This window comes from Macrobrachium nipponense, chromosome 6 (genome assembly GCF_015104395.2).
Source record: "Macrobrachium nipponense isolate FS-2020 chromosome 6, ASM1510439v2, whole genome shotgun sequence".
Classification (NCBI taxonomy): domain Eukaryota; kingdom Metazoa; phylum Arthropoda; class Malacostraca; order Decapoda; family Palaemonidae; genus Macrobrachium; species Macrobrachium nipponense.
In genome coordinates this window covers 83,389,933-83,406,215 of record NC_061108.1, presented here as the reverse complement: position 1 = coordinate 83,406,215, position 16,283 = coordinate 83,389,933, and the positions used below count along the sequence as shown (strand labels likewise).

Genomic DNA, 16,283 nt, shown 5'->3' with positions numbered 1-16,283 from the left:
GTTCCTCTCCAGTTTCCCCCTCCGGCGTTGGTTATCCACACAGAAGCCTCTCTAAGTGGGTGGGGAGGATATTCCCAGTTCAAGATGGTTCAAGGAACGTGGTCATCTCAGTTCCGCCAGCTTCACATAAATGTATTGGAAGCCATGGCAGTATTTCTCACTCTGAAGAGGCTTCTACCAGCAAAGAACTCTCATATAAAGCTGGTTTTGGACAGCGCAGTAGTAGTGCACTGCATCAACAGGGGAGGATCCAAATCGAAACATGTGAACCATGTCATGATAGCCATTTTCTCTCTAGCAACCAAGTACAAATGGCATCTATCCTCCACCCATCTAGCGGGAGTAAGGAATGTGATAGCAGACGCTCTGTCTCAATCAGTTCCTCTAGAATCAGAGTGGTCCCTGGACAAGAACTCATTCCAGTGGATACGCCGGAGTGTTCCAGGTCTCCAAGTAGATCTATTCACATCTCAAGCGAACCACAAGCTCCCTTGCTATGTGGCCCCCAACCTGGACCCTCTGGCCTATGCCATAGACGCCATGTCCATAGATTGGAATCAGTGGGAGAAGATATACATCTTTCCTCCAGTGAATCTTCTATTGAAAGTCCTGAACAAACTCAGGACATTCAAGGGACAAGTAGCTCTAGTAGCCCCGAACTGGCCCAAGAGCAACTGGTATCCTCTGCTTCTGGAATTGGGTCTCCGAACTCGACGGATCCCCAATCCTAAACTATCTCAGTCAGTACAAATGAGGACTGTGTTCGCTTCCTCAGGAATTCTCAAAACCCTAACTTTATGGACTTCATGAAGTTTGCGGCTAAAAGAGATGCAAATATTGATCCTCAGAATATTCTTTTCTTAGAATCAGATAAGAGAGAATAAACTTTGAGACAGTATGATGCTACTGTTAAGAAGTTAGCAAATTTCCTGAAGGAAACGAACACCAGAACCATGACAGTCAACCTGGCTATATCTTTTTTCAGATCTTTATTCAAAAAAGGATTAGCACCGAGTACTATTACAGTAGACCCTTGACTCACGAACACAATCCGTTCCTAGACCTTGGTCGTGTTCCAAATTGTTCGTGACTCGGAGCTAATTTCCCCATAAGGTTTAATGGGAATAATATTAATTGGTTCTCGACCCCTACGAACCAATATATATTATGTATATTTTGCCTTATTTTACACAGATAATGTAAAAGTCAGTGTAAAAAACCTTAATATATCTAATAATATAATTTAAAATGGTAAACTAACACTATAAAAACGTTTGTAAAGTGAACACTTACTATGACTGGCGAGACTTCTGGCTTGACGGACAAGAGAAGAGGAGGGTGGTGGGTGGGGAGGAGGTTATTGTGCGGAAGGAGACCCTCCCCCATCCAGGTCGGGGAGATCTCGTTCCGGAGATTCAACTCTTCTAGGTTTTTTTGGTGAACGTTTAATCACAAACTTATCCAATGTCTGTTGCCTTTTCCTTCCTTGCATAACTTTTCTGAAATGGCTCATTAAATTTTCATTGAGCATATTCACGATCCTGTTCGTAACAATTTTGTCCGGATGATACAATTCAAGGAAGCACTGGACATCATTCCACTTTTCCAATGCGGCTTTTATCACATCACTGCTGACATCTGTAACTTCCTCCCCAGCCTCCTCTTCGTCAGTTGATTTCTTTCTTTATTTCAATGGTTATCTTCCTCTGCACCCTCTTCTCACCATCACTCTTCACTTTCTTACTTTCACCACCACTCTTCACTTTCTTAGGGCCCATTATGAAGAAAATCACAAGTTTTAGCGCAAAAAATGCTAAGCGAATTGACGAACGTCTTGTACACAATGAGATGAGACAAAGAGCGATGCGTGGGTGACGCCGTGCGTGGGCGGCTGGAGGATGGCTGTTCCCATGGCAACTCAAATGCTCTCACGTGTGCTGGGCGATTTCGCGCATTTTTCAAATGTTTGTGTCTAAAAATTAGTTTGTGAAACAAAGTGAATTGTTATTTTCCAGAAATTTCCAGCATTTTTCAAATGTTCATGTCTCAAAATTAGTTCATGATCCAAACAGAATTTTTATTTTCCGCATTTTTTTTTGTTCGTATCTCAAAGTTAGTTCGTAGGTCAAGGGTGAAATTTTACCTATAATTTTGGTCGGGGATCGAGTTGTACGTGGGTCAATGCGTTCGTGAGTCAAGGGTCTACTGTACCTCTAATAAGTCAGTTTTAAAGAAAATCTTTCAGTTTGGTTTTAAAATAGACTTAACAGACTCCTACTTTACGTCTATTCCTAAAGCCTGTGCTAGGCTCAGACCTTCTGAAAGGCCTAGTTCAGTTTCATGGTTCTTGAATGATGTTCTCAAGCTGGCTTCAGACACTGACAACATTTCTTGTACATATATAATGCTACTGAGGAAAACTCTATTTTTACTAAGTTTGGCCTCAGGAGCCAGAACATTAGAACTGTCGGCCCTTTCCAGAGATGCTGGACATGTAGAATTCCTCCCCTCAGAAGTCTTACTATCTCCAGATCGTAGTTTTCTAGCAAAGAATGAGGACCCCTTAATGAGGTGGGCCCATGGAAGGTCATCCTCTTCCACAAGACCCTTCTCTTTGTCCGGTGACGACCTTACGAGCATTTCTGTCAAGGACATCCTCTATATCCTCAGGCCCCCTCTTCATGAGGGAAAAAGGTGGTACTATTTCAATAAAGGGAATTAGGCAACAAATCCTTTACTTTATTAAACAAGCAAACCCTGACTCATTCCCCAAAGCCCATGACATCAGGGCAGTAGCCACCTCCATTTCCGGCAGTGGCAGCGGGAAACATAGTTTCCCCTGACACTGCTCAGTAGTCGTAGTTGAAGATCCAGATCTCCTTTCTACCTGCCTCAACTAACAATGCACCTAACCTTACCGTTATGATCATTGGGTCCTTCAGCCTTAGCTGCTTGGAAGGCTACATATAAAGTGTGTCCCTTATTTTTTTTGCTAGGGGCACCCACAACTATAATGTATATATAGAATTTTTGTAACTAATCGGTGTTGCTCCCCTTATTTTTATGCTAGGGAAGCACACCAACATATAATTGAGATGCTTTTTGTGATTTGAATATATAAGTTTCAGTGAGTGTTCTTTACTTATGTACTTTTTTATTGAACCTCACTTGTATTAAATAAGTTATCATAATTTAGTTTAAGTATAATTTTAAGGTTAACTGTATATAATTTGTTTATTAGTTTAAGTTAACCCTTAAACGCCGGAGCGGTAAATAAAAAAATGACTCCCGTATGCCGGAGGGGTTTGAGAGTGAGCGCGTAAGCGGAAAAAATATTTTTTTCAAAAAATCACAGCTCGCTTAGTTTTCAAGATTAAGAGTTCGTTTTTGGCTCCTTTTTTTGTCATTGCTTGAAGTTTAGTATGCAACCATCAGAAATGAAAAAAATTATCATTATCATATATAAATAATGCGATATATGATAGCGCAAAAACGAAATTTCATATATAATTGTATTCAAATCGCGGTGCGCAAAACGGTTGAAGGTAACAAGTTACTTTTTTTTTGTTGTAATGTGCACTAAATTGCGATCATTTTGATATATAACACATTGTAAAACGATAAAAGCAACACAGAGAAAATATTATCCCAAAATAATGCATGAATTCGTAACACGCTTACGTAAACACATATTTTTTTCAAAAATTCACCATAAATCTAAATATTGTCCTAGAGACTTCCAATATGTTTCAGAATGAAGACAAATGATTGAATATTACTATACTGTAAGAATATTAGCTTACAAATGCAGTTTTCGACCATATCTGACGAGCTAAAGTTGACCAAATGTCGAATTTTTTATATATATTTTTTTTTATATGCAATTATTTCGGAAATAAGAAAAGCTACAACTTTCAAATATTTTTCGTTTTATTCTACATGAAATTGCGCACATTTTCATATATAAAACTCTATGAAATGCCTAATATGAAACGGAGCAAATATTCCGAGAATGGGACTTATGCATTTCGGAGATTTGTGGCGGAGAATCCGCGCGCGGAGGGAAGGAAAGTTTTTTTTAAAAATTCACCATAAATTTAAATATTGTGCTAGAGACTTCGAATTTGTTTCACGATGAAGATAAATGACTGAATATTACTAGACTGTAAGATTTTTATCTTACAATTGCGTTTTTCGACCATTTCGGTAGAGTCAAATTTGACCGAACGTGGTTTTTTTTCTATTTATCGTGATTTATATGCAAATATTTCGAAAATGAGAATAGCTACAACCTTCAACTATTTATTGTTGTATTATACATGAAATTGCGCACATTTTCATATATAAAACGTTATGTAACGGCTAATTTAAAATGGTGCAAACATTACCACAATCGCACGTATGATTTTTTCGGAAGAGTTACCGCGCGGACGTAAAGAAAATGTTATTTTTTTCATAAATTCACCATAAATCGAAATATTGTGCTAGAGACTTCCAATTTGTTGCAAAATGAAGGTAAATGCTTGAATATTACTAGAATATAGGCGTTTTAGCTTACAATTGCGTTTTTCGACCATTTCGGTAGAGTCAAAATTGACCGAAGGTTGAAAATTTGTCACTTATCATATTTATATGAAAATATTTCAAAATTGATAAAAGCTACAACCATGGGTTGTTTTTAGTTGTATTGTGCATGAAATTGCGCACATTTTCATATATAAAACTTTATGTAACGGCTAATTTAAAATGGTGCAAACATTACCACAATCGCATGTATGATTATTTTCGGAAGAGTTACCGCGCGACGTAAGGAAAAAGTTTTTTTGTTTTTCATAAATTCACCATAAATCGAAATATTGTGCTAGAGACTTCCAATTAGTTGCAAAATTAAGATAAATGATTGAATATTACTAAAATATAAGAGTTTTACCTTACAATTGCGTTTTTCGACCATTTCGGTAGAGTCAAAGTTGACCGAAGGTTGAAATTTTGGCACTTATCGTTATTTATATGAAAATATCTTAAAACTGATAAAAGCTACAATCATGAGTATTTTTTTGTTGTATTCTACATAAAAATGCGCACATTTTCATATATAATACTCTATGTAACGGCTAATTTAAAATGGTACAAAAATTATGTCAAAGTGACGAAATAATTTCAGAGATGTGTCACAGATACTTTTTAGTGCGGCAAGAAAGAAATTCGCGCTTGCGCGCCTGCGTAACGATTGTAAACAAAACAACACCTTGATCCGTGAACTCCCAGCATCCCCCAAGGCGCGTGATTCAAGAGTTTTCGGCTGGTAGGCCTAAAAGTATTTTTCCGCGAATTTTTAAAAAAACTTTTGTATGTCGACGTAAAATACGTCCAGTCGGCACCCGAGAGACAAAAAATGTCGACGTAAAATACGTCCAGTCGGCGTTTAAGGGTTAACTTTATTTTATGATAACTTGTAAGCTCTCAATCAGATTATATTTACTCTTTTTTACTTTTATTTTATTGAGACCTTTCTCTTTTTTAACTTTTCCAATCTTGTGCTAATTCTCTGGTACTATTTCACGAAGTGACACGAACTGAGCCCAGAAAAGGGATTTTGACGAAGGAAAAATCTATTTCTGGGCAAGGGTTCGTGTCGCCCAGTGAAATCCCCCCCTGTTCCCCGCCCTGCAGCCCAAGATTGGCATCTAACTACAAGGATGGCCACCAGAGGCGCTGCAGTCGGCATGGTGGGTAGCGTAGCAGTAGTAGTTTCTGACTCCGACTGTGTATCAGCTCTCTCAGGAGGGGGATTTTGATGAAGGAGAATTCTAAATGACAAGAGGTTCGTGGTAGTGGTCTCACTCGCCCCAGCTCCATACCGACACCCTCTTTTTTTAGGGTGAGCGAGTCAGTATTCTGACTCCTCCTGAATTTATTTTTTCTCGGTATAATGTTAGTATCATTTACCTAGTAATAATGAACTTAAGGATTATTTCACTGGGCGACACGAACCCTTGCCCAGAAATAGATTTTTCCTTCGTCAAAATCCCTTTTTTAGTGGGTTTTTCTAGAGCTGAACTAACAAAATATAGGAAGTTTTTAAGTAACTTTATAGGGGTTCTAAGTATTCTCAGATTCTAGCTTTTTGCAGGGGTGGGGGTGGGGGGGGGGGCTCTGGTATGCATCCCCCACCAATGTGGGAGGTCCGTCCACTGTAATACCTACGTAGCTTTAATGTTCCTGATTGGCTGTTGATAAGCCAAATACAGGGCTGGAAATTCTCAGTCTCTCTCGAGAGTTCACGTAGGCAACATAAATGTTCCAACATCTTTCAAACATTATAATTTTCGTTACACCTCAGTTTTACCTGCAGAAAAGGAACTTTTCCCAATTTCATCATTAATCATTGTTAAGCCAATGACTTAAAAGATAATAATGGTATAAGAATTATGTAAATTAATGCTAAAATATTTATAGTGAAACAAACATAAGATTCTTAATATAAAATATATTCTTTCATTCCTTACGTGAGATCGCAGTGCATTCATCCTTTATCATCTTGTGTTTCATACAGTTTCGTAGCTTAAATGTCATGGAATACAATGGTACCAAAAAATTATAGACAGGGCTATCAATATGAAAATAACAAGCAAAAGAATAAGAATACCAATCTCTCTCTCTCTTATTTTCATGTAGTCAGGTGTTGCTCTCGTGATCACTCGACGTCATCATCATGAGCACGACCCCTTGATACGAAGAAGCCTTATGGGGGAAAAAGAATATTAAGATTTCATTATCATTACTATCATTATCACCATCACCCTTTCATATCTTTTGGTGGAAATCTCTGTATGAAAAAAATCATTAATTAGACATTGATACCTCATAGAGGAAATTTATTCATCCCATTGATTTTTCTTTTGCTACAATCAGTTCTCTTATATCCCTCTCTTTATTCCTTTTCACTATCTATTACAATTCTTATATCATCATAATTCTTAAATCACTGGCTTGTCAATGTTTAGTGATGTAATTGGGAAACACTACTTTTCTATGGGTAAAGCGGAGGTGTAATGAAAGTTATAACTTTTGAAAGACGTGGGGTGGAACATACATCCTGCCTAAGTGAACTCTCTCAAGAGACAGTTTCCAGCTCAGTGATTGGCTTATCAACAGCTAATCAGGAGCCTCGTAAGGAACAGCACGGGGCACAAGATGCATGGGTGAAGTGAATCTACTATAGTCACTACGGTCTGGAGATGGAACCCTTTTGTCCCAAGTCCTTTATACTTTATTGCTGTAACAACAAGCAATATTCTGGGTGAGACCAACTACAGTTTAAGAGAATTCTTTGAGTGTGGTTGGTCTGTCTTATGGAGCCTGGGGGCGGGGGGAGGCTTCAGAGTGAACTCCCTTGAGGATGAACAGCAGCTAAGTTATAAAGAAATCATTATTGAAACAAAACTAAAATATATTACAAAACCGAAAATATAAAAATATGAAAATCTGATGAAAGCAGGCTTCGTCGACAAACTTGAAAAAACCACTGGGCTTGAAAGAATTTCATGTCTAAGATCTTTGTAAAAAATAAATTTCATACTAGAATTCAGAAATGAAGTACTCCCAAGTCTCAAGAGATTGAAACACTAATTTGCCTTACTGTTTGGGAAATGTAATAAACTATGGCAACCAAAAAGCTGGAATTCTTCCCACTCCTTTGTATTCTTAGGGTGGAGACAACAATATTAACTTTCCTGGCTCCCCAAAAAACAAAAATTCTGTAATTTCTTAAACTTGATAACATACCTAGACCACCATGATTCCCTAGGAATGTGTGGCATCCAACATCATACAGGCAGTAAGGATACTTGTCTCTCAAAAGTGTGTACATCTGATAACCAAATATTCTCTCAAATACTTCTTGCAGCATTATAACATCCGCATCTGGTAGCTTTGGAAAAAAAAGTTTTTATAAAATGCAAGGTAACATACAAATGAAACTGACGTTAATCTAACAAACAAGTGAATGATCTAAATATAGTGCAAAAATTTCTGCATATAAATAAAAAGCTCAAATAAAGTTTTAAAAAAGTATAATATATGTGAAAGATACTTGTTCTATGAGCTATTACCATGAATTACAGTGGTCCCCCCATATTCGCAGGGGATGGGTACCAGACCCCCCGGCAAATAGTTGGAACCCCTATAAAAACGCTTGAAACGGCCTATTTTGATGGTTAAAACAAAAGAAAAAGCCACTAAAAATGTTTATACCCGTTTTTTTTTAAATAGTTTTATCATGAAAAGTGCATTTTATGATGAAACTGATAAAAAAACAGGAATTTGTGGATATTTATCATAGAAAAATACCATGAATAGGTGAATTTCCTACAAATAATGGTGGGATATGTTCCAGAGAAATTTGTGAATGCGCGAGTCAGCAAATTCGGAATAAGGGGGCCCACTGTACTCCACTTATCCATCATTCTGTCTTCTATTTGTGCAGAAAATTGATCCATCATTCTGTCTTCTTCTATTTGTGCAGAAAATTGATCATTTGTGCTGATAGAACTCTGCTTTAGATTGATGTCTCCATCTCGCCATAGAGTCCTCAACTGCCTTTGAAAATTCTCTAGATCTGAGCTAGTTCTTGACAGTTTGTAGACAGTCAGAGCAAGATTTGACAATCCTTGACACCGCTTGAGGTGCAGCTTTTTAAAAAGATAGGTTCTTTGAGGAAGGAGTCTCAGAAAGTTGATTAGGAGCTCTAGAAGGCCCAACAACCACTCTCCTAGCAGCCATAAGGGAGCTATCAGTATCATCGATGCGTTCTGGTGAGACTTGAATTTGTTCAGGATGTCTCTTATCATCCCAAACAGAGGGAAGGTGTACAGATCCTTGTTAGACCAGTATCTGTTGCCTATGCTAGAGGATCTGGCACTGGAGAGCAGAACAGGGGAAGGTGGTGATTTTTGGGAGTTTACCGTTACTTCGAAAGATCTTGACATACCAACTAACTCGACATCCACTCTGTCAAGATAACTTGGTCTCATCTGCATAATTGGTCTGATAAGACATTCATCCTTCCATAAACAAACATTTTTACAATTGTCGTGCAATTTTGTTTTGCCCAAACAAGTAGGTTTCTTGCTGTTGTGGAAAGAGAAGGAATGTGTCCCTCCTTGTTTGGTGATGTACAAAAGAGTTGTTGTATTGTCCGAGAATACTGCAACAGCGTTCCCAGCTACTTCTAGAGCAAAAGCTTCAAGCCCTAAATGAACTGCTCTCAGTTCTCTGATATTTATGTAGTCTCTCTTCTGACCACTTCCCTGAGACCTCCCTGTTCTCCAGAAGAGCATGCCATCCTATGTCTGACGCATCCGAGTAAAAAACCGAGGTCTGGGTTCCATATTAACAGCAACTTTCCTTCCAACAACCTGCTTTCTGACCTCCACCAAAGCAAGTGTTGTTTAATCTCCGGTGTTACTGGAATAACGAAAGAATCCGGATACTTCTTTCTGTCCCAACTGGCCTTGAGATAGAACTGCAGAACTCCCATGTACAGACCTACTAAAAAGAGCTAATCAAAGGCATGTACTTCCAAAATTAACAGTTCATCTCATTGAAACTTAAGAGAAGCAAGATGTACAATGCACAAACTCTTTATCCATAAAACATTAACCCTCTTACACCGAATGGACGTATCAAACGTCGAGTCAAAATGTCTCCCGTATGACGAATGGACGTATCATACGTCGACTCAAAAAAGTTTTTTAAAAAATTCGCGGAAAAATACTTATAGGCCTACCAGCCAAAAACTTTTGAATCACACGCCTTGGGGGATGCTGGGAGTTCACGGATCAAGGCGTTGTTTTAGTTAAAATCGCTACGCAGGCGCGCAAGCGCGAATTTCTTTCTTGTCGCACTAAAAAGTATCAGTGACACATCTCGGAAATTATTTCATCACTTTCACATAATTTTTGCACCATTTTAAATTATCCTTTACATGAAGTATTATATATGAAAATGTGCGCAGTTTCATGTAAAATACTACAAAAAAATACTCATGATTGTAGCTTTTATCAGTTTTGAAATATTTTCATATAAATAACGATAAGTGCAAAAATTTCAACCTTCGGTCAACTTTGACTCTACCGAAATGGTCGAGAAATGCAATTGTAAGCAAAAACTCTTATATTATAGTAATATTCAATCATTTGCCTTCATTTTGCAACAAATTGGAAGTCTCTAGCACAATATTTCAATTTATGGTGAATTTATGAAAAAACTTTTTCCTTACGTTCGTGCGGTAACTCTTCCGATAAATTTTTTCGTGCGATTGTCCTAATGTTTGCACCCTTTTAAATTTGCCGTTACATAAAGTTTTATATATGGAAATGTGCGCAATTTCATGCACAATACAACAATAAACAACCCATGGTTGTAGCTTTTATCAGTTTCGAAATATTTTCATATAAATAACATTAAGTGCAAAAATTTCAACTTTCGGTCAACTTTGACTCTACCAAAATGGTCGAAAAACGCAATTGTAAGCTAAAACTCTTATATTCTAGTAATATTCAATCATTTAACTTCAGTTTGCAACGACTTGGAAGTCTCTAGCACAGTATTTCGATTTATGGTGAATTTATGAAAAAAAAAAAACATTTTCCTTACGTCCGAGCGGTAACTCTTCCGAAAAAATCAGAATTTTTTTTGTGCGATTGCCGAAATGTTTGCACCATTTAAAATTAGCTGTTACATAAAGTTTTATATATGAAAATGTGCGCAATTTCATGTAGAATAAAACTAAAAATGATTGAAGGTTGTAGCTTTTCTCTTTTTTTGAAATATTTGCATATAAATCACGATAAATAGAAAAAAAACCACGTTCGGTCAAATTTGACTCTACCAAAATAGTTGAAAAACGCAATTGTAAGCTAAAACTCTTACGGCCTAGTAATATTCAGTCATTTTTCTTCATTTTGAAACAAATTTGAAGTCTCTATAACAATATTGTGATTTATGGTGAATTTTTGAAAAATATATTTAACTTCCCTCCGCTCGCCGATTCGCGGCAGCAAGTCTCTGAAATACGTACATCGCATTATCCTAATATTTGCTCCTTTTCATATTAGCCGTTTTATAGAGTTTCATATATCACACTGTGCGCAAATTCATGAAGAATACAATAAAAAATAATTGAAGGTTGTAGCTTTTTCCATCTCCGAAATATGTGCATATAAAAAAATATATATATAAAAATTTTGACATTCGGTCAAATTTAACGCGTCCGAAATGGTCAAAATCTGCAATTCTAATCTAATACTCTTACAGTATCGTAATATTCAATCATTTTTCTTAATTTTGAAACAAATTGGAAGTCTCTAGAACAATATTTAGATTTACGGTGAATTTTTGAAAATAACATTTTTTTTACGTCTGTGGGTTACGAATTCGTACATCATTTTGTGATAATATTTTTCCGGTGTTGCTTTTATTGTTTTACAATGTATTATATATCAAAATGATTGCAATTTAGTGTACAATACAACGAAAAAAACGTAACTCGTTAGCTTTGACCGTTTTTTGCAGTGTGATTTGAATACAATTATCTATGAATTTTTTTTTTCGTTACCATATATCGCATTATTTATGATAATGATATTATTTTTCATTTCTGATGGTTACATACTAAACTTCAGGCAATGAAAAAAAAATGAGCCAAAAATTAACTCTTAATCTTCAAAACTAAGCGCGCTGTGATTTTTTGAAAAAAAAAAAAAATTTTCCGCTTCCGCGCTCACTCCAAACCAGCGCCGGCATACGGGAGAGGTTTTGATTTTTAGGGCTTCAGCGTAAGAGGGTTAGTTTTCATTACTCAAAAAAAAACTTAAGAAAATTACTCTTAGATTACCAATTTTAAAATTAATCTTATAATTGCTCTGTAATGTACTTATTATTATACAAAAGTAATCAATGTTCAAATTAAAACTAGTTATCTCAAACCCAACTGTCCAAACACTAGCAAATGTGAATCCACTTCTTTCTCATAGAAGGGCTTCTACTTCCTGATCTGCCAGTCCTCCCTCTTTGAAAAATGAATGCTATCCTGTGCAAGGAGTTATCAAGCCAAATCCAGTTGGTCAACTACATCCTTGATCTGGGGCTCTGGAAATAGATCTGCCTATACAGTCGTGCCTCAGTAACCTGAATTTTTTGTATCTTGAACTATGTTTTACATGTAAATTGCCTAATTCGTTCCAAGCCCTACAAAAACACCACAGTCAATCTTATTATAAAGCTAAATTGACCAATAAACAATGAAATACAACAATTTGGACTACTCAATGCCTAACATAACCTTTATTGTAGTACGTACCTGTAAATAAAGTGTATTAGTGTACATGGTACAAGAAATACTTTACGTACATGTATGTACATATGTAGTAAAATGTGGAACCTTACCTTTTGAGTGAGGCGATCTCTGAAAGTAGCAACACAGGAGGAGGACAAATGGCAGAAAACATGCACACTCAACTTTACGAAACACATTAAAAAATGGCAGAAAACATTAACACTAAACTTTACGAAACACATTAAAAAATGGCAGAAAACATTAACACTAAACTTTACGAAACACATTAACAAATGGCAGAAAACATTAACACTTCTTGATTATCTCCATCTTCGTTCTCCATAGAAACCATCCTCTTCTTTCCGTAAATTTGAGCAACATTCTTGGGACCCATGACTAATAACGTAAGTACTTTAGTACCTCAGGATGCGAAATTAATCCGTTCCAAAGTGGCCTTCGTAACCTGATTTTTTCGTATCTTGAACCACATTTTACATGTAAGTTGCCTAATTCGTTCCAAGCCCTACAAAAACACCCCAGTAAATTATTTCCAAGCTTACAACACATGTTCTAGGGTTACAACGCCGATCTGACGAAAGAAATATGACTCCAAAAAGGCAAAATACTGTACATACTTGAGTAATATTCAACTGCATGTAATGTTCAATCCCATTTTTACTGCATATATTAGGACTTTAGCATATGTCCCTTATAATGTTGCATTTTGATTCTAGCAATAAGCCTAGCCTATGTTAGCAGTTGCTACTGTTGCCTAGTCTATGATTCTGACATCTAAATCTAAGAAGCTAAAAGCTTAGAATATGGCAATAAAATGTATAAATAATCAGTATGTACTCATTTCAAATAATTATTAATTAATCATTAACTATAATACACAAACAAAAAAAAGCTTCCAACTTTTTGTTTACTCATAAATTTTCATTATCTCTCTTCAACTACTGAAACTACCAAACAGTATAATAACCATTCATTTCTATTCTTTATTCTATCTTTACCTAATGGAAACACAGAGTTACCAATGGTTATAATAAAACATATAATGACATTAAAACAGAAGAATTCTAGAAAATATTTGCTGGCTTTGATGATAGTCTTTGATTAATTTTATATTTTATATTTAATTCACTGATTAATTTTATATTTTATTATATTTAATTCATAATTGTTTTTTTTATTAAATGTATTACATGAATAGGTTTTTCAATTTACAGCATTGTTTTACCAACAGAATACGTAGAGCACGATGGGGTAGATGCTGACTAATAGGAGAGCAGGATCTTACGGCGGAGACTAGCATTAGGAACCAATGGGAGAGCGGGAGGATGGTGGCGAGTCTACTCAGTTGGTGGTGTGCGAGTTTTAAAACTGTTCTCAGTGGTCCGGGCAAATCTTGGGACTTTACAGTAACACCCTTTCGAAACCTAAATTATTTTCGTATGCAGAGGCAAAAAAATCTTCGTATTTGCTTTCGTAACTTGAATTTTTCGTAAGTTAGGACTTTCGTATGTTGAGGTTCTACTGTAATTAAGCTCACACACAACACGATAAAGTAACTTACAGTACAACGAAAGCGAAATCACTAACACAAATTTACATTAACAAACGAAATATATGTGAACGAACAAATTCCAGTGTTTATGATAACGCTGCCGCAAAAAATGGTCAAGGAACGCCTTTACATAGAGGCATGATGCTGACCAATAGGAGAGCAGGATCTTACAGCGGTGACTAGCATTAGGAGCCAATGGGAGAGCGGGAGGATGGTGGCGAGTCTATTCAGTTGGCGGCGTGCGAGTTTTAAAGTCGTTCTCGGTGGTCTGGGCAAATCTCGGACTTTACCCTTTCGCAACCTGAATTATTTTCATATACAGAAGCAAAAATCTTCGTCTTTGCTTTCGTAACTTGGATTTTTCGTAAGTAGGGACTTTCGTATGTCAAGGTTCCACTGTAATATTAAAGTTGTCCAACTAGCTCTCTTTTCTAAGAAAATCATTAAAAAGTACTGCATTGCACCATCCCTCTTTGGAGCGTGATATTGACCCACATGTATATGATTGCACGAAACAAGATCAGTGAAGGCACTAGTTGAGATTAAGTTAGTTTAACTCTTGCCATTGGGCAATAGCAAGATGCTCCAAAAATACATTTCCAAGGTGCTGCCTATTGGATAAACAGTCAGGAATGGAAGAGGGGATGCTTGAGGAATAGGTTCTCAAGACAAGCCTTAGATCCTAAAGGATGATAAAGAGCTAGTGTGGAACAATTAGATCTATTAGAATCTATTCAGTCTCCACCCCAGGAGAGAGAACTGAGGAGAGAGCATTGGTTTATCATAGCTTCTGTCAGCACCCCTGCCTGCCATGATGTTCCTGACCCCTGCTCACATATAACGTCTCTTCAGAACAAATTGGAGGTCCAAGGTTATGGCAAATCTTCAGTCTTTAACAGTGATTTAGGGACAGCTATTAAGACTACCTGTCATGGTTGATGATTAATCTGTTACTTTAAAATATTGCATATGCATCATAACATCTCACTTGAGATTTCCTCATCTTTTCTGGCCTTATAAACTTAAGAAGTATCATTATCATGCATCCCCAACAAGAAGAAATTATATTGGACCCAGCATCAATATAGAGAACTGCCCATCCTAGAATTAAGAGACCCCCTGATCTCTTGAACCTTAAACAGAGGTGTTTGCAGCTCTCAATTAATTCCCAAAGTATGAACAGGACGCAATGTAGGAGAATGTGGTAATATGAAAAAAAATTGGGTTAATGTGATTAAATACCTGATTTTTTTCTTTTTTTGTTATTAGGTTAGGCAATTTTGAAACTAGTTTTTTACAATTCAATTAATATTTTACATTATGTTGTGCTTGTGGGTGAGGGATTGTTTCATTAATGCTTGTTTTTTTTATTGCAGGTTGATAGATGGGGATGCGTGAGAGTTGCGCTTCTCTTCACTTGGATGCCCACCTTCACTTGATGGGGACGGAATCAAGTATTAAAAAGGACTACACTATCCGGAGCCTATAAAGGAGAAAAGTTTAGTACTGTACTTGAGGAAAGATGACAAAGAGTATGAATCAGCCTAACAGAGAAGTGGTTACCAAGTTCAATTTAGAGTGGAGGAAGGGAGAGGGGGAAACACTTAACCCTTAAACGCCGAAGCGGTAAAATAAAAATTGTCTCCCGTGTGCCGGAGGGGTTTCGGAGTGAGCGCGGAAGCGGAAAAAATATTTTTTTCAAAAAATCACAGCGCGCTTAGTTTTCAAGATTAAGAGTTCATTTTTGGCTCCTTTTTTTGTCATTGCCTGAAGTTTAGTGTGCAACCATCAGAAATGAAAAAAATTATCATTATCATATATGAATAATGCGATATATGATAGTGCAAAAACAAAATTTCATATATAATTGTATTCAAATCGTGCTGTGCGCAAAATGGTTAAAGGTAACAAGTTACTTATTTTTTTGTAATTTACACTAAATTGCGATCATTTTGGTATATAACACATTGTAAAACGATAAAAGCAACACAGAGAAAATATTATCACAAAATAATGCATGAATTCGTAACGCGCGGACGTAAACAAATATTTTTTTTCAAAAAATTCACCATAAATCTAAATATTGTCCTAGAGACTTCCAATTTCTTTCAAAATGAAGACAAATGATTGAATATTACTATACTGTAAGAGTATTAGCTTACAATTGCAGTTTTTGACCATATCTGATGAGTTAAAGTTGACCGAATGTCGAATTTTTTTATATATATTTTCCTTATATGCAATTATTTCAGAAATTAGAAAAGCTACAACTTTCAAATATTTTTCGTTTTATTCTACATGAAATTGCGCACATTTTCATATATAAAACTCTATGAAATGCCTAATATGAAACGAAGCAAATATTCCGAGAAT

General features: G+C 36.4%; 1 protein-coding gene across 1 annotated transcript in view; it reads right to left on the bottom strand.

The window, feature by feature from the left end:
• LOC135216683 (sphingomyelin phosphodiesterase 5-like) overlaps positions 1 to 16,283 on the bottom strand; it is a 382,932-nt gene that overhangs the window by 134,298 nt on the left and 232,351 nt on the right. Inside the window, exon 5 of the mRNA XM_064252090.1 lies at positions 7,789 to 7,933. Within this exon, the coding sequence (XP_064108160.1) occupies positions 7,789 to 7,933 (145 nt within the window). The remainder of the gene's footprint in view (positions 1 to 7,788; positions 7,934 to 16,283) is intronic.